The sequence below is a fragment of the Kogia breviceps genome, chromosome 9 (genome assembly GCF_026419965.1).
Source record: "Kogia breviceps isolate mKogBre1 chromosome 9, mKogBre1 haplotype 1, whole genome shotgun sequence".
NCBI classification, from domain to species: Eukaryota; Metazoa; Chordata; class Mammalia; order Artiodactyla; family Physeteridae; genus Kogia; species Kogia breviceps.
In genome coordinates this window covers 75,421,504-75,445,641 of record NC_081318.1, presented here as the reverse complement: position 1 = coordinate 75,445,641, position 24,138 = coordinate 75,421,504, and the positions used below count along the sequence as shown (strand labels likewise).

The 24,138-nt window shown below is 36.2% G+C and overlaps 2 protein-coding genes across 10 annotated transcripts in view; one reads left to right on the top strand and one right to left on the bottom strand.

Moving 5' to 3' along the window:
* The window catches only part of HYCC1 (hyccin PI4KA lipid kinase complex subunit 1), a 95,031-nt gene that overhangs the window by 10,114 nt on the left and 60,779 nt on the right, over positions 1-24,138 (top strand). The gene's annotated exons all lie outside the window — the stretch shown is intronic.
* LOC131762550 (small ribosomal subunit protein uS15-like) lies at positions 11,102-11,661 on the bottom strand. The gene has a single exon (XM_059074193.2). The coding sequence runs from the start codon at positions 11,606-11,608 to the stop codon at positions 11,153-11,155; it is 456 nt and encodes a 151-aa protein (XP_058930176.1). The 5' UTR covers positions 11,609-11,661; the 3' UTR covers positions 11,102-11,152.

Genomic DNA, 24,138 nt, shown 5'->3' with positions numbered 1-24,138 from the left:
AAGAGAAATTTTAGTTATGTTTGCTGTAATTTGTGTCAACTATATTTTCTATTTAAAATGTTTTGTAAAAGGATTCCTTTCAATAAGCTCATCTACCGTATGTGTAATACTTAAATTTTAAAAATTTTATCTAGAGATGAAATGTTCTTTTTATCCATGATAATGATTGGTTGAGGGGAAAGGAAGTACAGTCCAAGAAAGATAATGTCAAGAAAAGTCAGGATATGGGAATTCCCTGGCATTCCAGAGGTTAGGACTCCACTCTGTCACTGCCGAGGGTGCAGGTTCAGTGTCTGGTCGGGGAACAAAGATGCCACAAGTTGTGTGGTGCAGCCAAAGGGAGAAAGAAGAAAAAAAAAAGGCAGCATATGAATTGTTCTTTTCACTGTGAGAGCTACAAGTATGTTATACAATTTTCGGTAGTACCTCAGAAAGTCTAGCTTCTTCATGGAAATCATACTGAGCTTGTCACAAGATGGTAATCAGGGCAGATATTTTTCATGACACCAGATTATAAAGCTTCAGAGTTTATTGTAGTATAATGTGATTTATTGAACTTGGATTCCATCACTCAGGAATAGGTTATTGGTGACAGAGTCCAAACAGATGTTTAATTTTCTGTTATAAACCCTTTCTTTGGAAGGAATGCATAATTGAAAAGAAATACTTAAACTACTTTAGGGATTAAACATCCTCACAGGACTTTCAAGTACTTTGAGAGGAACCAACATAGAAATTTTTGCTGTACTAATTTTAGTTTCACATTCAGCTGAAAAGCAACATGTAAGTTACATTTTGCTATACTAGTATAAGACTTCATATTATTAAAAACTTTATTTAGAGGATTTCCCTGATGGCACAGTGGTTAAGAATCCGCCTGCCAATGCAGGGGACACAGGTTCGATTCCTGGTCTGGGAAGATGCCACATGCTGTGGAGCAACTAAGCCCATGCACCACAACTACTGAGCCTGAGCTCTAGAGCCTGTAGGCCACAACTACTGAAGCCCACGCGCTTAGAGCCTGTGCTCCACGGCAAGAGAAGCCACCACAATGAGAAGCCCGAGCACCGCAACAAAGAGTAGCCCCCGCTTGCCACAACTAGAGAAAGCCTGCGCGCAGCAACGAAGACCCAACACAGCCAAAAAAACAAAACAAAACTTTATTTAAAAAATAATTTTATAATTCAGCCTCTGCTAAAACAAATTGACTGTGACCCCAGTTAGTATGAATCAACATGATCATACTGGGACTTCCCTGGTGGCGCAGTGGTTAAGAATCCGCCTGCCAATGCAGGGGTCATGGGTTCGATTCCTGGTCCAGGAAGATTCCCACATGCTGCGGAGCAACTAAGCCCATGCGGCACAGCTACTGAACGTGCTCTCTACAGCCCGTGAGCCACAACTACTGAGCCCATGTGCTGCAACTACTGAAGCCTGCAAGCCTAGAGTCCTTGCTCCACAACAAGAGAAGCCACCACAATGAGAAACCTGCGCACTGCAAAAGAGAGTAGCCCCTGCTCTCCGCAACTGGAGCAAGCCCATGCGCAGCAACAAAGACCCAATGCAGCCAAAAATAAATAAATTAAATAAATAAATTAAAACAAAAAACCATGATCATACGGAACTGTTTATTTCATCTTTGGTTACTATAATTTTTTAAACCAAGAAAAACAACTGTGTTAATAAGATCCACTGAGTTTCTGATTGAGATAAATCAAATAGAATTTTGTAGTGTAGTTAAGATTTGTTGCTTTTGTTATTATGGCTCTATTTTATTATATTGCTTTTATTTTTATAGCTGTATTATTTTGGCTCTATTACATTACCACCATTAACTGTTTGCTTGCATTTTTTCATTGTACCCTCCCTTTGTCTGCACATTTTCTAATTGAACATCTGAACTTCTGTTGGCATATGTCATTAATGGTTGAGCATCTCATTCCAAGTTTTGAAAGGGCAGTGACTCACACTAAGACATCAACCCAATCCATGAGTCACTTGCAATTTGGTTCTCCTAACATTTCTCTCTTCTTTTGTCTCCAACATTAGAGAAGGGAAAACTGCTGCTTAAGAATGCAAAAAACTTTAAAGGAATTAAAATAGAGCTGTGCTTTAAAAAGTATATTTCGATATGCTATCATTTTGGGGAAAGAGAGAGGAAAGAGAGGTGAATGATAGCAAAATGATTGCAAGATAATATTTACATTGGCCTTTCTTCAACATTCCTTCTCATTTTCCTCGTAGCATTTCTTTTTATTTGCTTATACCCTGATTTGCCTTGATTTGTTTCAAAAGGGATTAAAGGACACTCACTTCTGCTGTGTTTTAGGTTTACTTGTTTCCCCTAATAGACTGTGAATCCCTCAAGTCAGCGACTATGTCATACTCATTTTTGTAAATCTAGCATCTAGGACACAGAAGACATTTAATAGTTCATAAATAAATGGATGACATTTAAGCGCCTCCAGTACAAGAGAAGAGAGGTTAATTGCTGCAATCCTAGTTAATTGTATGCGGCTTTGATGGCGTTAATGGACTGAGTTGTGTCTGTTCCCCCACCCCATTCCTAATCCCTAGTACCTCAGAATGTAACCATATTTGGAGAGAGGGTCTTTATAGAGGTACAAATTAAGTTAAAATGAAGTAATTAGGGTAGCTTCTAATCCAGTGTGACTGGTGTCCTTATAAGAAGAGGAAATTTGGATATGACTTTACAGATGGAAGATAATGTGAAGGCACAGGGAGAAGATAGCTGCAAACCAAAGACAAAGACCTGGAACAGAACCTTTCCTTAATGGCTCTCAGGAGGAATCAACCCGGCTGACACCTTGTTTATTAGACTTCTCACCTCTGGAACTGTGAGAAAATAATGTCTATTGTTTAAGCCACCCATTCTGTGGTACTTTGTTATAGTGACCCTAATGAGCTAATACAGTTGGCTTGTATGCTTGGCTGTAGCAAAAACTGATACCCTTAATTTGCCGATCTCCAAGGAACAATTTGCTACACTCAATGTCAAAACCTTAGAACTTTGTACTCTTCCCCCAGGCAAGACAGGGAAAGAGAAATTTGTATGGCTTAAGGGAGAAAGTAATAACTATACATCTCAAATAAATAAATAAATAAATAAATAAATAAATAAATAAATAAATAAATAAAATAAACAGTAACTATTTGTCTCCTTCCACCTTCCTACCAATGCAGTCAATGGCAAGCAGCTAGCTCATTCTCTAGTTCAACTGAATTTGGTTTGGCACAGAGGAAGTGTTTATGAGTTGTTTGTGTTTAAGTGTTCAAGAGCTGCCGCTAAACCTGGTTGCTTTTTCAAAGTATGGAGGTGGAAGAGGAAGGCTGAATAAAATAGTTATTGTGACGTTAATTTGAACTAATTGCTTGCGCATAATCTCAGCAACATTACTTTGCCTGTGTTATAATCAACAGGGCAGAGCAATGTGTCTTTTATAGTGTTTTGAGACACTTAGTTGAAAGAGAAGATTTTGGACATGTGCAAAACAAGAACACTTGCTCTATCATCATTTGGAAGTAGTTTACCAGAATAACTGAGAATAGGGTAAACTAAATTAACTAGCAAACTGAATAAAGCTCTCAGTCCTAGAGTTAAAAAAAAAATTGTTTGCCATAAAGCAAAACAAAAAAACCCAACAAAACCCTCCAATTTATGGGCAAGTAAGAATTTTAACCTAATTTTGGCATTTAATCTTCTTAAATGAGCACCCTTGTTAACAGCCTGTAAGTACCCTTGTTAACAGCCTGTAGTTGCTGTGGTAAATACCAGTGATACACTTTTTCATCCCCTTTCTTTTCCTTTATTCCAGTTGTTGAGAAAAATACTGAAACCAAGAATTTTCTCAAAGTGACTTGCTAACAAGTGGCAGAGCTGGGTCTCATTGTAAATTGAAGACTTTTGCTCTGTTACCCTACCATGTTTTTCTATGACCCTGTAGTTTTCAACTTGGCTGCCAAACAGAAACACCCATGTAATTTATTTTCCCTTACCAATTTATTTTGAGATGAAAATATTCTAGTTTTCTGTTTAGAATGAAAATATTAAGAAGGAAAGAATAAAAGAGTAAATTATTCATGAAACAGTATACTATAAACTTTGAACTGTTGTGTGCTGTGGGTAGGGATTGTTGATTGCATGAAGAGTGAGAATGGGGACTCTAGAGTCGGGCTGCTTGGGTTTTAAATCTAACTCTACTTGCTAGCGTATGACCTTGGACAAGTTATTCCTTTAAGCTTCAGCTTCCTTTTTTTTGTGAAATGGAGATTTTATTAACTTACCGTTTAGGAAGTCTGTGAGGATTAAATGAAAATTGCCATAAAGCACTTAACAAAGTGCCATACACATAAGTGCTTGAGAAATGTTAATCGTTATAACAGTATCATCCCTGGATGTCTATTGTTGACACATTTGACTCACACTGTTTTCTAGACTGTATTCCCAGTGATGCCAGTTGTGTCTGGACCATAAAGGATCAAATGGGCAAATACACTTGGGAAAATATTTCATTCTAAATAGCTTTCTTGGAGATTCATTAACACACATATAGCTTATTAAAAGGCTCTGACGAGTCGTTTGATTAAAAAGAAAGAACACTCTAACTTTCTTGAATAGTTAAATTTTAATAGGGAAAGCCTTTTCTTCTTTGGTATAACTGTTAATGTCTTTTAGAACGGTTTGTTTTTGTTTGTTTGTTTGGTTTTTTTTGGCTGTGTTGGGTCTTCGTTGCTGCGCGCAGGCTTTCTCTAGTTGCGGAGAGCGGGGGCTACTCATCATTGAGGTGCGTGGGTTTCTCATTGTGGTGCCTTTTGTTGCAGAGCATGGGCTGTAGGCGCACGGGCTTCAGTAGTTGTGGTGCACGGGCTTAGTGGCTCCACTGCATTTGGGATCTTCCTGGACCAGGGATCGAACCCGTGTCCCCTGCACTGGCAGGTGGATTCTTAACCACTGCTCCACCAGGGAAGTCCTAGAACAGTTCTTAATAATAGTTTAGGAAACACTGCCTAAACTATTTATACTGTGTTTACCTGGTTTAGTGAATTATTAAGGATAGTGATCTTTTTATTTTCTCCAGTTATTTTTACTTTACAATAACAATATGATGTATAGTTGGAAGGAGCCAGGAGTTTGGGATTCTAGTAGAATTTCTGTAACTACCTAGGAGAGTGATCTTGTATTTAGCCTGTATATGTGCCTTTTAAAAGTAACAAAATAAATGAGGAAAATGACTGTAAACAGCTGGTTATATGAAAGATTTGCCATTGATATAACTTGCCTGTTAGATTTCACTTTTTTTCAGCCTTAGTACCAACTGTCATACAACCAGCCTTGCAAATAAGTTATAAGAATAGGAGCTATGTTCCTGATCAAGCCCCTGATATCAAATTCATTACAGAAATAGTCACTAACAAAACTACAGAAGCTTTGAGAAATCTGGTTAAAAATAATTCCTTGACAAGTTCAAATTCTGTATATGGTTAAGAAGTTGAGGTTTGGGTTTTTTTTTTTTTTAACATAATTTAGATTACTTTGTCACATTCTGATGTTTGTAGCCTAACTTAAATAAAAAATAATAAAATCTATCCTCAAATAGAGATCATTTTTAACATACAGAAATCTGTTGCATTTCTTTATACTAACAATGAAATATCAGAAAGGGAAAGTTAAAAAAAATTCATTTAAAAATTGCACTAAAAAAAACAAAACAAAAAACTTAGGAATAAACCTGACCAAGGAGGTGAAAGATTTATATGATGAGAACTAGAAAACATTGATAAGGGAAATTGAAGATGATTCAAAGAAATGAAAAGATATCCCATGTTCTTGGATTGGAAGAAATAATATTGTTAAAATGGCCATACTATACAAAGAAATCTACGGATTTAATATGATCCCTATCAAATTAACCATGACATTTTTGACAAAACTAGAACAAATAATCCTAAAATTGATATAGAACCATAAAATGCCAAAGCAATCCTGAGGAAAGAGAACAAAGATGAAGGCATAACCCTTCCAGATTTCAGACAATATTACAAATCTGTAGTAATCACAACAGCATGGTATTGGCCCCAAAACAGACATATGGATTAATGGAATAGAATAGAGAGTCTGGAAATAAACCCACACCTGTGGTCAATTAATCTTCAACAAAGTAGGCAAGAATAAACAATGGAGAAAAGACAGTCTTTTCAGCAAGTGGTTTTGGGAAAGCTGGACAGCCACATGTCAATCAATAAAGTTAGAACACACCATCACACCATACACAAAAATAAACTCAAAATGGCTTAAAGACTTAAATATAAGACACAACACCATAAAACTCCTAGAAGAGAACATAGGCAAAATATTCTCCGACATAAATTGTAGCAGTATTTTCTTAGGTCAGTCTCCCAAGGCAATAGAAATAAAAACAAAAACAAACAAATGGGAACTAAATAAGCTTTTGCACAGCAAAGGAAACCATAAACAAAACAAAAAGACAACCTACGGACTGGGAGAAAATATTTGCAAAGGATGTGACTGACAAGGGCTTAATTTCCAAAATATACAGACAGGTCATACAACTCAACAACAAAAAAACAAGTCCAATCAAAAAATGGGCAGAAGACCTAAGTAGACATTTCTCTAAAGAAGACATACAGATGGCCAATAAGCACATGAAAAGATGTTCAGCTTTGCTAATTATTAGAGCAATGCAAATCAAAACTACAATGAGGTATTACATCACACCAGTCAGAATGGCCATCATTAAAAAGTCTGCAAATAATAAATGCTGGAGAGGGTGTGGGGAAAAGGAAACCTTCCTACACTGTTGGTGGGAATGTAAATGGGTGTAGTCACTATGGAAAATAGTATGGAGGTTCCTCAAAAAACTAAGAATTGCCATGTGATCCAGCAGTCCCACTCCTGGTCATGTATTCGGAGAAAACTGTAATTCAAAAAGATACATGCACCCCAATGTTCACAGCAGCACTATTTACAATAGCCAAGACATGGAAGCAACCTAAATGTCCATCAACAGAGGAATAGATAAAGAAGATGTGGTACATACATACAATGGAATACTACTCAGCCATAAAAAAGAATGAAATAATGCCATTTGCAGAAACATGGATGGACCTAGAGATTATCATACTAAGTGAAGTAAGTCAGAAAGAGAAAGACAGATACCATTATATCACTTATATGTGGAATCAAATTATACAAATGAACTTATTTATGAAACAGAAACAGACTCACAGACATAAGAAACAAACTTATGGTTACCAAATGGGAAAGGGGGGATGAATTAGGAGTTTGGGATTAGCAGGTACAAACTACTATATATAAAATAGATAATCAACAAGGTCAAGATCCTACTGTATAGCACATGGAACTATAGTCAATATCCTGTGATAAACCATAATGGAAAAGAATATGAAAATGCATATATATGTATATATATATATAAACTGAATATAAGTATAAAACTGAATATATATATATATATAACTGAATCACTTTGCTGTACACCAGAAACTAACACAACCTTGTAAATTAACTGTACTTCAATTAAAAAAAAAACCACACCCCTCTAAAAAAAAATAGAGATCATTTGTCAAACAGCATTTCCCTAAATCAGTACTAGTAATGATTACCTTATATTCATTTATTCATTTATCATTCTGTAATTTAGAGTGTTTTCACGTGCTTTATTTTCTTTATTTTTCTGTTATGTGTGGTAGGTAGGGCAGCTATTATTTTTTGCATTTCAATGTCACTTAACAGTGAAATAAACTTTCTGAGCCTTGGTTTCCATGTTTGCCTGGTCACCTTGGAGTAGTTGGTGGAAACAGAACTCTGGCCCCAGCTGCTGTTCTAATTTTTCCCTATGCTCTTCTTCAGCATCCTTAGAATATTGTCGTCTGTTGTGCCACTCATTCAAATTCCTTGTCCTAAATATTTCCTATTAATGTAGCCTGGTGTTTTAAAAATCCTCTGTTTTTTTAAGCACCTAAATTTCTGTACATAGTCATGTTTCCCCCATCCTTGTTTGTCCAGTTCATTTTTTAGACTCAACTATATGGTCTTCATTTAATTTCCGTTCAGCTTTACCTTTTGAGTTTAAATGCATGATACCAAGCTGTCACAAGACTGTCCTTCGTAAAGGTGTTAGCATGACTGAAGTGTTTGTGCCTGTTTGTGAGTGTGTGAGGACTGAGAAGGAATTGGTGTAGGTTGTTTGTGGTAGTGATAATTTTCATTTAATTATGAACTAAACAAGCAAATGGTTTTATTAGCTATAAAGGTTAATATTTTTCTGATTGGATTATTTATTTTTGAAACATTCAGGAATCTTTTCATAAATTAATATTTTATGAAACTTTTTTCATTTCACCTGCATTGCCAACGTCTCTTCATATCGTATCCATAGCAGCAAACTTTAATACTTGCACGTTTAAAATGTTTGAAATGTAAAATATGATTTGCTTACTGAATGGCAAAATTCATATAGGTAAAATTAAATTGGGGATTAACATTGAGGTAGAATTAAAAATTTAACTGTCATGTGGGACAGTTGTTTATAATTAATATGATTGTCTAACTAGAGTATTTCAGATAATAGACTGAAGAATTATTGGAACTTTGGATAAATATTTCAGTAGGATTATTAGAAATGAAATAAACCGAATGCATAGGAAAACAATGGCTTTACTAAATACTTGAAATAAGCAGTTACAATTAAAAATAAAAAATGTAAGGTATAATAAAAAGAGCTTGTTTATAATAGCAGTATAAATTAAACCCTATTAGATAACAAAATGCACAGGTAACCTTAGACCCAACAATGCTCTTTCTTGAGTCTGTCCTATAGAAGTACTTGCAGAAATACAAGAAAATTTGTCACAGCATTGTTCAAATAGAAAAATTGGAAAAAACCATTTTAAAGGGATGGAAAACATTTCAAAAAAGGGAAATACCTGTAACTTAATAGATTTAGCTAAAATTGTAATAGTCAGGTTTTCTTTTCCCCAGAAAAATACCTAATTTCTCTGAATGTGTCCTATGGTGTTTTAGTTATCTGTTACTGTGTAACAAATTACCCCAAAACCAAGTGGCTTAAAAATAACAAAGATGTATTTTTCTCATGATTTTATGGGTTGACTGGGTTCAGCTGGCAGTTTTGCCTTTGCATGGCTAAAAGCAGTCTAGCTGAAATCACTGTGCAGCTGCATTCATGTGGGAGCTTGGCTATGTCTGAAATCCCCAAGATGGCTTCTTATCCTCCAAGGCCTTTCTTCACATGGCTTCTCATTCACATGTCTATCTCTGAGCTTTTACAGAATGGTGGCTACCTTCTAAAAGAGTATTTCAAGAGGACATGCCTGAGATGCAAACTTCTGTTAAGCCTCTGCTGGCATCATGTTTGGTAAAGGCCACTGGTCAAAACAGGTCACATTGCCAAGCCCAGCATCAGTGTGGGAGAGGACTACACAAAGGTGTAAATGTAGGAAGGGTTGTTTGTTGAAGGCCATAAGTATAATAGTAATAGTCTACCTCACATGAAGAAAAATGTCCAGTATATAGTAGATGGAAAAAGATCAAGTCTCTGTGGAGAGTGATTCCATTTTAGGGGGGAGAGGGGAAATCAAAACACAAATTGACCATCATATCATATCAGTTGGAATGCAGAAGCATTTATAAAGATCCAATTATATTCTTTTAAGCCAAGACATTAAAGAAATTTGCAAAAATGTGAAACAGAACCACTCTTCTCAATAAATTTTTGTTTAGGGATTATTAAAAATAAAAATATGTTGATATATAATAGGTTTATTATTGTAATAAAATTTAATCATTAAAAATTTCAAATATGATTGAAATGTCAGTAAATATATCCACCATAAACAAAACCTCTTTGGGGTTCTCAATAATTTTTAAGAGTAAGGAGTTTTGAGAACTGCTGATTATATATTGATGGTATATGCATAGAAAAAAGTTTGAAATAATACAAAATAGTACAACAGTGCTTTCCTTTGAAGAGTGGAATAGCAACAGTGAGATGGGTGAACATTTCTTTTAATTATGTGGAAAAGATTTAAGTGTTAGCAATGAAAGAAACCTCCAATAAAGAAAAATATTAGTGGAGATGGGAGATTAATGTTCTATGAAAGTATTTATAGTTTTTTGGTTTGTTTTCTTAATGGAAATTTTGTAATTTTTTTCTAGTTTTGTAATAAGCAGAACCCTGTTTTACACTCTACATTGTTGATTTTGTGTATTTCGCTAATCTTATCATGATTCTAGTACTTGTAATTATTCCTGTAGAAAATATAGGGTACTGTCTTGATTCATTTTCCCCCTCAGCTATGCTTCTCCCTTCCTTTGTCATCTGGATTACAGCCCCCTGTGGACACAGATCATATTTTACTGTTCTTTTCAAAGTAATAGAAACACTTTGTATTATACGCAGTAGGCACTCAAGGGCTTGTTGAATTATTAACGTTGCAATTTGAATATATAGTAATATTGATTTTTTGCATGTATAAAAATATTGAGTGAGTTATATACATGATCGATTCTCATCCTATGTTTTTGCCTAGTCTTGTTCTCTTTTTTTGTTCCCACTCTGACCCTGCCTGCCCTACAGTCTGGGTAAATTGTATGAACTAGACAGGGGATGTATAACTAATTTGTAATCAACTTGAGGTCCTGGTCTACTGAATATGTAAAAAGCAGTACTGATCACTATACTACTTACTTATTACTTATATAATAATCATGTCAATGAATGGTATTGAGGTAATTTTTGTAGTTTGAAACTTTTATAATCTGTCAACATAAACTTTCCAATTTGTGTCTTAGTTATGGTTTCATGGACTCTGATTTACTGAAGTAATACTTGAATCATTCAGTATATACTGTAATTAAAATTTGTAAAAGACGCTACAAACATTTTGGAAAATCTTATTTCACCCACTAATTGCTCTTGTAGATTTATACCCAATATTAAATTTGAAATAACTCAACTTCTGATACTTCTGTTTTTAAAGAAATGTATAACTTACCTTAGTCGACTCTTTATTTATTTATTTTTTTTTCTAGTTAAACAATGATTTTATTGCTTGAGTACAACAGACAAATTTATGCAACCAGGGCAGAGGCTGTGGATGACTCGTATTTCCAGTTGGGGGATAGGACTCGTTTGGTCTTGTAATATCGAGCCAACCGGTGAATACGGCTCTCAATCAGAATCAGACGGAATTTGGCATCTTTATCCTTTCTGTTTCTCTCGAGATGCTTTCTAACAGCAACAGCTTTCTTAATTAAATGATAGAGATCCTCAGGAAGATCAGGAGCAAGTCCTTTGGACTTAAGAATTCTCAAGATTTTATTGCCTGTCACAAAACGTACTTGTGCAACACGATGTGAGTCTCTCAGGATTACACCTATTTGCGAGGGAGTCAGGCCCTTCTTAGCCAGTTTGTAGATCTGCTCCTTCACGTCGTCAGACGTCAGCTTCAGCCAGGTGGGGACGCTGCGGCGGTAGGGTAAAGCCGACTGGGAAAGGCCCTTCCCGGGAGCATGCATACGACCCATGATGGCGGCGGTGCGGTAGCGAAAAGGAGTGAGAGGGTGGGAGCGCCGTAGGAAGCCACCCTAGTCGACTCTTTAGAATTCTTGTAAAATTCTAGTAATATTTTCTAAGTCAAGGTCAATCAATCAATCTTTAAACCAATCAGTCAGGTGATGTTGTTGTGGCTCATAGATGCAGTGCCATAGTTCTCTCCAGACAGTTTTCCTTGCCACCCATATACTTCGTCAGCCTAAGCTCTGAGTTTTTCCTGGGTAGGTTGTAAAAAACAGGAGTAAAAGGAAGATATAGTAGAGAAGAAAAGCATACAGACTTGGAGGTTGGAGTGGCATGATGCATTTTGGAGAATAGCAGTAAGTAAAATTTAGAGAGGTAAATTATGGCTGTATTATAAGGGGAGCTTGAGGTAGAAGACCTGATAGGTATGATGTGGAAAAGTGTCATAGTATGTTTCAGGAGAAAAGCAGTGTTTCAGGAAGAGTAGTTTGGCAGTTATGCATATGGTGTCTGGAGAAGAAACAGAAGCAGGAAGCTGTGTGAACTGGGCCTACAGAGGCAATAAAGACCCAGTCTGAGGGTGTAGCTATAGAGATGGAGAGCAGATGGCAAATTTGACAGGCATTGTGAAGAATGAAATTTATTCCTTTACTCAACAAATGTTTATTAAATACTTGACTGTATATATTTATGCTTCTAATATCTGGACTGAACTTTGCCTAAAATTACAATACAATTTTTTTTTTTTAAAGAAGATGTTGGGGGTAGGAGTTTATTAATTAATTTTTGCTGTGTTGGGTCTTTGTTTCTGTGCGAGGGCTTTCTCTAGTTGTGGCAAGCGGGGGCCCCTCTTCATCACGGTGCGCGGGCCTCTCACTATCGCGGCCTCTCTTGTTGCAGAGCACAGGCTCCAGACGCACAGGCTCAGTGGTTGTGGCTCACGGGCCTAGCTGCTACGTGGGATCCTCCCAGACGAGGGCTCGAACCCGTGTCCCCTGCATTAGCAGACAGATTCTCAACCACTGCGCCACCAGGGAAGCCCTATAATTACAATACAATTTTAAGCTTTAAAATTATGTACACCGGTAGTGAAGTTCTTACTATTCTCTTTTCTGGTGATTTGTAATTTTAAAAATAGTTAATCTTCTAGACCTTTCTAAAATGAAGAACAAACACTTCTTAATCTTCCAAAATAATTTGTACTTTATTTTATTAACAAATTGAAACCAGCTACTTAATTATACATATAAGAAATCCTCTGGCAAGCAAATGGAAGTTCTTAAACAGAGGGCTTTATTTTTAAGAAAGCTTGCGTTTATATTTGTGAACGATTAAGAATGTTCTGGCGCATGGAATTTCCTGGTGGTCCAGTGGTTAGGACTCCGAGCTCTCACTGTTGAGGGCCTGGGTTCAAGGGGTTCAGTTCCTGGTCGGGGAACTAAGATCTCACCAGCCAAGCAGTGCGCCCCCCGCAAAAAAGAATGTTCTAGTGCATAAAAAAGTCTTTTCATTACAGTCTTATAATGCCAACTATCACTTTGTGCCATACTTTTAGCATCTTGTTAGTGTGATTTCTACATCAAGCAATGCTTAAAATAGGTTGTTCATTTAAAACAAACTGAAAAGTACTTTGATTTCAAGGTTATTTTCTCTGGTTAAAGCCAATAACAAAAGTAGGTATTAATCCACTCAAAGAGCCACATTAATCATTCTTATAAGATAAAGATTTTCCTTAAGTTATGCTGATAACACATAATAGTTTGCATGTTGGAATATAAGTATGAGGGCAGAGTGAGGCAATGGACGTAAACCTTCATGTTATAAATAATTTATACCTTAGTGTGTTGATGAGAAAGACTGGAAAATTTCAATTTTAATGGTCTTGTCTTCATTGACAACAAGCAAAAGTAATTTTTTCTTCTTACTGTCATAACTGTAAATATACTGCCTATAGCATTGCTTTTTTTTTTTTCCCTATTAGATCCCAATGAAAGCCCTGGCTTTTAATGCTTTCATTCTGTTGGAACTAATATTTTGTTTTCTGTGTTGTCTTCCTGGACAGTCATAAGATTCATTGTTGTAATTCTTGTATACTTTTATTAAGTTTTTCCTTGATATTTCTCCTGTTATCTATTTCAGAGATTTCTATTTCATTGGCTGATCTGGAACCTTCCTTAGTATAGGCCCCTATTCTTTCTTCATTCTAAACATTGAAAGTGCCCAGCAATACCACTACTGGACATATACCCTGAGAAAACCATAATTCAGAAAGAGACATGTACCACAATGTTCACTGCAGCTCTATTTACAGTAGTCAGGACATGGAAGCAACCTAGGTGTCCATCGACAGATGAATGGATAAAGAAGATGTGGCACATATATACAATGAAATATTACTCAGCCATAAAAAGAAATGAAATTGAGTTATTTGTAGTGAGGTAGATGGACCTGGAGTCTGTCATACAGAGTGAAGTAAATCAGAAAGAGAAAAACAAATACCGTATGCTAACACATATATATGGAATCTAAAAAAACATGGTTCTGAAGAACCTAGGGGCAGGACAGGAATAAAGATGCAGAGGTAGAGAATGGACTTGAGGACATGGGGGCGGGGAAGGGTAAGCTGGGACAAAGCGAGGGAGTAGCATTGATATATATACACTACCATGTGTAAAATAGATATCTAGTGGGAAGCAGCCGCATAGCACAGGGAGATCAGCTCAATGCTTTGTGACCACCTAGAGGGGTGGGATGGGGATGGTGGGAGGGAGGCGCAAGAAGGAGGGGATATGGGGATATATGTATACATATAGCTGATTCACTTTGTTATACAGTAGAAACTAACACAACATTGTAAAGCAATTATACTCCAATAAAGATGTTAAAAAAATAAACATTGAAAATGGATTTTTATCATGGATATTTACTTAGTTTGGGGCCTCCTGTACTTAGCCTGTGTCCACTTTGGGAAAAGTCATTTATTGTCATTGCACTAATAATTGCTTATACATGGATAGCTTACGACACATCTCTAGCTTTGTTTCCTTACCTTTTCTCTAGTACAAAATTCCTTGCTTTCAGGAGCACTTTTATTGCATGCTATGATGTCAGCTACCATGGAGGGCTAATTAACAAGGTAAATGTTATATTAAAAGCACAGAATGGAATTCAGGGCCCAAGCTAGCAAAGGTTCAAAGATTTGCTCACTTTTTCATTCACTGAGCAAATGTTTATGTATCTGTTATGTGTGAGTCAGTTTAAAAAGGCTAAATTGTAACTTAGATTTTTAAGAATTGATTGGATAACTATAAGATAGGAGTGACCTAGTTTGGAAGCAGTTTGTATGAAAAAAGTCTTGGGGTTTAGCTGACTGCAAGCATATTATCTCTTTCTGTGAGACTTGATTACAAAGGAAAGTAAAAAAAAAATTTAGGTTTCCCTGATTGAAATGTTGTGTCCTTGTATTCAGCTTGTTAGATTTCTCCTGGGATATTATATCTATAGTAGATACTAGATATGTTTACCATCTCTGCTCACGCAAAGCCCCTTCGAAATAAGCCTGCATCTATATTCGTCTGTATCTTTGATTTCAATTGTAGGACCAAGGGGAGATACCTGTCCAAAGAATGGGCAGTTTTCAGGCTGGCAAATTTCCAGGGTGGCTAGTTGAGTTGTGGTCATGATCAAAATAAGGAACTGGTACAATCAGATTTATTTGAAGAATTTAGATTTGGGAAATTGAGAAATGCAGATTTGGTGCAGAGGAGAGTGTGTGTCTGGAGCAGAAAGGTCGTGATAATTAGAACTAGAATAGCCATAATGGGACATAGGCAGGATGAGTAAGTTAGAAAGCCATTCAGCAAATGAAGAATGGAACATCAACACTATGAAAGCAACCTATATTCATCCTATGCTTTGAGATGTGGGAATTGGACATACAGCTTTTGTGGTCTTCTGCATATATCCCTTTCTGTAACATTAAGATGGTACATTGTTGTAACAGTTTATTAAACTTTCTTTTGAATAATTAATTTTTATATATGGATGTAGGATGAGCAGGGATTTTAAGAGTTTTCTAGATTTAGGATGAGCAGGGATTTTAAAAGTTTTCTAGATTATCTCTCAATTTTCATGAGATATTACTTATAAAATCCTGGACAGATGAAAAATCTATCATAATCTTAAAGAATTTTGGAAATTGTATGTTTTCTCTCAGTAGCCTATTTTATATTGAGGTTTCCAGTAATAAGGGTTATTAATTATTTTATCAAACCTGAATCCCTTATTGTATCATTTAAATTAAAATTTTTTATTAGTTTCAAAATTGCAAAGATCTATACTATAAAGAAGAATATCAAGGTGAAACTTCATTTTTTTTTAACTGAAAATTTAAATGAAATCATTTGACATCTCAGGAAAACTCTGAGGTGCTGGCCTCAGGATATGTACAAACTAAGATTGTTTATACCTAATGAATAAAAACAACTTTTTTTAAAAACATCTTTGTTAGAGTATAATTGTTTACATTGTTGTGTTAGTTGCTGCTATATAACAAAGTGAATCAGCTATACGTATACAAACATCCCCATATCCCCTCCCTCTTGCGTCTCCCACCCTCTCTATCCTACCCCTCTAGGTGGTCACAAAGCATGAGCTGATCTCCCTGTGCTATTAAAAGCAACTTTTATATAATATAGTGAGAACTTTGAAGGTTATTGTGATAAGTTGGCTCCGTTGATTGAACATAGCATTTAAGATAGGATGATTATTAGTCAGTGAGTTTTGTTTTGCTTTGTGGCTATGGACTTCTCCAAACTTTGAATTCTAGCCAACCATATCACAATGTCTGCCATTATTAACAGTAGGATCAGGCAAAAACTATATACATCAGCAGAATGTAAACAAATTTATTAGACATTCGTAGATTATATCCTATTTATAATAGGTTTAACTACAAGTTTTCAGAGAAAAATCTAATTCCTTGATGGCAGGGATCATGTCTTGAAAAATCTAATATTCTCTGATAGGAGTTAGCACACTGCCTTGCACTAAAACGTTATGTCCTACATGTTTGATTAAGATAGGTGTTCTGGTTATCTACTGATGCCTAACAAACCATCCCCAAACTTAGTGGCTTCAAACAGCAGATATTTTTGATCTCTCACAAATCTAAGGCTGACTAGATTTAGCATGGCAGATCTTCTGTTTCATGTTGTCAGCTGAAGCTACAGTCATCTGGAGGCTTGGCTTGGTTGGAATATCCAAAATGGCTCAGTCTTGTGACTGGTACTTTGTACTGACTCTTAGCTGGTAGCTCAGCAGGGGCCTTAGTTCTTTTCCATGCAAACTTTCATGATGGTGTGGGCTTCTTATAGTATGGTGTTTGGATTCTAAACACATGAAAGTGGAAGCTGCAGATTTCCTAAGGTCTGGCCTCAGATGTTTCACAGCATTGTGTTCACTGCATTCTTTTGGTGAAAGCAGCACATGGGGCTAGTCCAGATATCAAAGTGCTTTTTTCCTCCTTGTATTATTTAAATTCAAATCAGATATCCTTTCCCTGGACAAAAGGTTCTTCTGAAGTCCTGGAGGATTTGAAAAGAATTGAAAGATAGAAATGAGAAATGAGAAGAGGGATTGCTACCTTTCTTCTAATTGTCCTCCCTTTTCCAAAAGAAACACACTGGCCTGGTGGCCGTAATACATTGGTATCCCAACATGATTTTATTTTTCCTTGAGGTAGGCAAAAGATGTTGAATGCAAAAAACATTTCATATAGTAAAAATCTCTGCTCTATTTTTAATAACCAGACACGTGTTTGTGACTTACAGGGAAAATAGGCCTAAGTTATGGGTCTTTGGAAAGACTTCTCACACCTCTTCTACTGGCCTATAAATTATATTCCTTCTCCCTGTGCCCTGAGAGGAAACTTTATTCACTTGAGGACTCGAGTAGGCAATGAGGCAATCAGCAGCACTTCTTTTCAAGCACCAGCACAGGTGCCCTCCTGTTTCATAGGGCTCTCCAGTTGACTGGCCATTTTCTAAGCAGTTAAATCACTAAGCTTAAATTAATTTTATTCTGTAACATAATCTGAACATTTCCTTCTGCTCTGTTTTCCTGAAATTCAACTAGGAATCTTGATAATCTTCTGGTGGCACTTAATTTACTGCAATGGCCCCATTTTGTAGGACAGAAGTTTAAAACTTTGTGATGTGTCACAATCCATTTATAGAAATTTGTTTGTTCTTTAGATTTATAGAAACTTGATTTTCATGACATATAAAGCAAATGGTTTTAAAAGATTCAGTAGTAATTTATAGTTAATACTTCATGATGCAAGGGATGATGTGAAATAATAGTGAAAATATTTTTTAGAGTTTTACAGTGAAAGTTATAAGTACATTTTTTTTCTTTTTATGTTCTCCCTTAATTGGATAAGAGTAAAACATTTATAAGTTATATATGTCTTTTGTGACAACATTTCTATGATATGCTTTCTGGGAAGCTCCTTGAGGAATTCAGGAATCATTATTAGCGTTAAAATTAAAATATTATGTGGGGGATTGAAGAAAAAGACATTAGATTTAGAAAGGTTTTATGACATACTGAAAATATAAAAAATTAATTTCACACATTACTAACTCTGCTTGTGAAATACTGCATAGAATCCTACCGAGCTTTCTAATATAATTTTAAGTACTCTGTTCCAAGATATATTTGAGAAAAATAGGAAGTTAGATTCACAGCAGGAAGTACCTATTTTAATTTTGTTCCTTTTGCCTTTGAGAAGAATAAAGATTTTTTTAATGTGAGAGTATAAGTTGAATATTGCTAGAGAGATCTAATTAGGTTTATAAAGCTTTAAAGTTAAGTAATCAAGACTGCCATAAATGTTAAAAGATTACATATTAGATATGAAATGTGGGGTTGGGATAGCAACTGTAGAGAGCCTCTTGCTGAGTGCGGGTGGAGAGAAAAAGGTTTTAAATCGTTGCTTCAATTTTGTGGTCATTTTGCTTCTTGTCCTCCCTAGTCTTTAGTGGTACCTATAGTCATAACTTTCTCACCATGGAACCCAGGTCTAATGCAAAGAAAATTTTTTTACAAGGTCACAGTGTGTGGTAAGGACAAAGAAAAACTTCTGTAAACTGACACACACTATTGGTTTTTCATCTTCTATTTCTCTAGCTACTTATACTACATTTTATAAAATTCCGTTAACCTCTTTCTCATATAATGCATTAATATTTCAGGTCTCATTTTTAATCTTTGTACATTTTCTATTTTTCTTAAGATACTTTTCCTTTTTTGAAATTTATAAAAACTTGTCATCTGAGAGAATTTTTAAGTTTTACCATATTTAGATTTGTTTTGAACTGGCTTGACTTGGTAATTTAAAATTACATGAATGCCAGTTGAAATTTTCTCTTTTTGTAATTTTATTGTATAGTTTAATATTTCTGTGAAATTACACATTTAACTAAAAATATTTCTACATTGTACTGAAGATTTTTGACTCCATGTAAAGACAACTAAAATGCTTGAGTATATTACTGTTCTTAAAGAAAACACAACTAATGATAAATTAACTAATGATTTGAATTTTCATTCATGTTTATAATTCAGTCTTGTAATTATTTTCCTTTTTTAACTTGCAACAACAACTAGATAAGAAATCTCTTTATAAATTAGTCTCTTTGTCACCTCATTTTAGTGCAGAGAATAAGTTACAATGGAAAAGAATTTGCCCCTTAGGGTTAAGAAGCCCTTGTATAATCAAGTATTATGAAAGTTACTGAAATCACGGTCTGGGAAGATCCCACATGCCGCGGAGCGGCTGGGCCCGTGAGCCATGGCCGCTGAGCCTGCGCATCTGGAGCCTGTGCTCCGCAACGGGAGAGGCCACAACAGTGAGAAGCCCGTGTACCACAAAAAAAAAAAGAAAAAAAAAGAAAAAAAGAAAGTTACTGAAATCGAAGCTTTAATGAAGAATGGTATGGTATAGAATGTTATCAGAAGACATGAATATCTTTAAAGTGATCTCAATCCCACTGTTGGAAGGTGCTTTCAGATTACACTTGTGGCAGATAATATACTACATTACTTTATATATGGTAAAATAAATTTACCTTTAAAAATTAGAAATGTACTAATTTTCATTTCAGATCTGCTCTCCACAGTGGCTGGTGTCTTTCTACATTATTGCTTATTCATGGATAGTTTTACAACATATCTCTGCTCGGATTCCTTACTTATTCTCTAGTACAAAATTACTTGCTTTCAGGGTCACTTTTATTGCATGCTATGATGTCAGCTACCATGGAGGGCTAATTAACAAGGTAAATGTTATATTAAAAACACAGAATGGAATTCAGGGCCCAAGCTAACAAAGGATCAAAGGTTTGCTCTCTTTTTCATTTACTGAGCAAGTGTTTATGTATCTATTATGTGTGAGTCAGTTTAAAAAGTCTAAATTGTAACTTAGATTTTAAAGAATAGATTAGGTAATAAGTACAAGATAGGAGTAATCTGGTTTGGAAGCAGTTTGTATGAGAAAAGTTTTTGGATTTAGCTTACTCCAAGCATAATATGAGCTCTTTCTGTGAGACTTGATTAACTGATAGAAGAAACTCAACTAACCCTAAGCAGGATAAATTCAGAGAAAAACACACCTAGATGTATTATAGGCTGCTGAAAACCAAAAATGAAGAGAAAGCTTCATATAAGAAGATTTAGCCTTCATATAAGCTTATTTCAGATATCTCATGGCATGCATACATTAGATGATTCACTAGAAGAACTCACAGGATTCAGGCAGTTATACTCACAATGCTTTATTACAGTGAAAGCATATAAAGCTGAATCAGTAAAGGAAAAAGATGCATCAGGTAGAGTCAGGAGGAAACCAGACAAAAGCTTTCAAAGTCCTCCCTCATAGTGATCACATGGGACACACATTTTCTCCTGAAGTGAACTGCAGGAACACACGCAAAGTATTACTGACTAACTAACTAAAGCTGACATGAAAAAAAATAGAAGAATTTTAATAGCTCTACATCTATTAGAGAAATTGAATTCTTTGGGTAGGCAATCATTTCTTAAATGGGGCACAGAAAATACTAATCATGAAAGAAAAAATGATAAATTGGGTTTCATCAAAATTAAAACCTTCTGTTATGTAAAAAATACCATTAAGGAACCAAGGTGGTGGATTAGAAGGATGTGCTCTCACTCCCTCTTGCGAGAACACCAGAATCACAACTAGCTGCTGGACAGTCATCGACAGGAGGACACTGGAACTCACCAAAAAAGGTACCCCACATCCAAAGACAAAGGAGAAACCACAATGAGATGGTAGGAGGGGTGCAATTACAGTAAAATCAAATCCCATAACTGCTGGGTGGGTGACTCACAGACTGGAGAACACTTATACCACAGATGTCCACCCACTGGAGTGAAGGTTCTGAGCCCCATGTCAGGCTTCCCAACCTGGGGGTTCAGCAATGGGAAGAGGAATTCCTAGAGAATCAGACTTTGAAGCCTAGTGGGATTTGATTGCAGGATGTTGACAGGACTGGGGGAAACACAGACTCCACTCTTGGAGGGCACACACAAAGTAGTGTGTGCATCAGGACCCAGGGGAAGGAGCAATGACCCCATAGGACACTGAAGCAGACCTCCCTGCTAGTGTTGGAGGGTCTCCTGCAGAGGTGGAGGGTGGCTGTGGCTCACCGTGGGGACAAAAACACTGGCAGCAGAAGTTCCGGGAAGTACTCCTTCTGTGAGCCCTCCCAGGGTCTGCCATTAGCCCCACCAAAGAGCCCAGGTAGGCTCCAGTGTTGGGTTGCCTCCGGCCAAACAAACAACAGGGAGGGAAACCAGCCCCACCCATCAGTAGACAAGTGGATTAAAGTTTTACTGAGCTCTGCCCACCACCAGTCCCTCCCATCAGGAAACTTACACAAGCCTCTTAGATAGCCACATCCACCATAGAGAAGACAGCAGAAGTAAGAAGAACTACAACCCTGCAGCCTGTGGAACAAAAACCACATTCAGAGAAAGATAGACAAGATGAAAAGGCAGAGGGCTATGTACCAGATGAAGGAACAAGATAAAACCCCAGAAAAACAACGAAATGAAGTGGAGATAGGCAACCTTCCAGAAAAAGAATTCAGAATAATAATAGTGAACGTGATCTAGGACCTTGGAAAAAGAATGAAGGCAAATATTGAGAAGATGCAAGAAATGTTTAACAAAGACCTAGAAGAATTAAAGAACAAACAGAGATGAACAATACAATGACTGAAATGAAAACTACACTAGAAAGAATCAATAGCAGAATAACTGAGGCAGAAGAACAGATACGTGACCTGGAAGATAGAATGGTGGAATTCACTGCTTTGGAACAGAATAAAGAAAAAAGAATGAAAAGAAATGTAGACAGCCTAAGAGACCTCTGGGACAACATTAAACGCAACAACATTTGCATTATAGGGGTCCCAGAAGGAGAAGAGAGAGAGAAAGGACCCGAAAAAATATTTGAAGAGATTAGAGTCAAAAACTTCCCTAATGTGGGAAAGGAAATAGCCACCCAAGTCCAGGAAGTGCAGAGTCCCATACAAGATAAACCCAGAGAAACATGCCGAGACACATAGTAATCGAACTGGCAAAAATTAAAGGCAAAGAAAAACTATTGAAAGCAGCAAGGGAAAAATGACAAATAGCATACAAGGGAACTCCCATAAGGTAAACAGCTGATTTCTCAGCATAAACTCTACAAGCCAGAAGGGAGTGGCCTGATATACTTAAAGTGTTGAAAGGGAAGAACCTACGACCAAGATTACTCTACCTGGCAAGGATCTCATTCAGATTTGATGGAGAAATCAAAAGCTTTACAGACAAGCAAAAGCTAAGAGAATTCAGCACCACCACACCAGCTCTACAACAAATGCTAAAGGAACTTCCCTAAGTGGGAAACACAAGAGAAGAAAAGCACCTACAAAAACAAACCCAAAACAATTAAGAAAATGGTCATAGGAACATACATATTGATAATTACCTTAAACGTGAATGGATGAAATGCTCCAACCGAAAGACATAGGCTTGCTGAATGGATACAAAAACAAGACCCACATACATGCTGTCTACAAGAGACCCACTTCAGACCTAGGGACACATACAGACTGAAAGTGAGGGGATGGAAAAAGATATTCCATGCAAATGGAAATCAAAAGAAAGCTGGAGTAGCAATACTCATACCAGATAAAATAGACTTTAAAATAAAGAATGTTACAAGAGACAAGGAAGGACACTGCATAATGATCAAGGGATCAATCCAAGAAGAACATATAACAGTTATAAATATATATGCACCCAACATAGGAGCACCTCAATACATAGGGCGACTGCTAATAGGTATTAAAGAGGAAATCAACAGTAACACAATAATAGTGGGAGACTTTAACACCTCACTTACACCAATGGACAGATCATCCAAAATGAAAATAAATAAGGAAACAGAAGCTTTAAATGACACAATAGACCAGTTAGATTTCATTGATATTTATAGGACATTCCATCCAAAAACAGCAAATTACACTTTCTTCTCAAGTGCACAGGGAACATTCTGCAGGATAGATCACATCTTGGGTCACAAATCAAGCCTCAGTAAATTTAAGAAAATTGAAATCATCAAGTGTCTTTTCTGACCACAATGCTATGAGGCTAGAAATGAACTACAGGGAAAAAACCATTTTAAAAAAAAGCATAAAAAGCACAAACACATGGAGGCTAAACAGTACATTACTAAATAACCAAGAGAACGCTGAGGAAATCAAAAAATACCTAGAGATAAATTACAGTGAAAACACGACGATCCAAAACCTGTGGGATGCAGCAAAAGCAGTTCTAAGAGGGAAGTTTATAGCTATACAAGCCTACCTCAAGAAACAAGAAAGATCTCAAATAAACAATCAAACCTTACACCTGAAGGAACTATAGAAAGAAGAACAAACAAAACCCAAAGTTAGCAGAAGGAAAGAAATCATAAAGATCAGAGCAGAAATAAATGAAATAGAAAGAAAGAAAACAATAGCAAAGATCAATAAAACTAAAAGCTGGTTCTTTGAGAAGATAAACAAAACTGATAAACCATTAGCCAGACTCATCAAGAAAAAGAGGGAGAGGACTAAAATCAATAAAATTAGAAATGAAAAAGAAGTTACAACAGACAACACAGAAATACGAAGCATCCTAAGAGACTACTACAAGCAACTCTATGCCAATAAAAGGACAACCTGGAAGAAATGGACAAATTCTTTGAAAGGTATAACCTTCCAAGAGTGAACCAGGAAGAAACAGAAAATATGAACAGACCAATCACAAGTAATGAAATTGAAACTGTGATTAAAATCTTCCAACAAACAAAAGTCCAGGACCAGATGGCTTCACAGGTGAATTCTATCAAACATTTAGAGAAGAGCTAACATCCATCCTTCTCAAACTCTTCCAAAAAATTGCAGAGGAAGGAACACTC

What these genes read in the sequence shown, in the direction of transcription:
- LOC131762550 (XM_059074193.2), bottom strand. Translation starts at nt 11,608, where the DNA reads ATGGGTCGTATGCATGCTCCCGGGAAGGGCCTTTCCCAGTCGGCTTTA.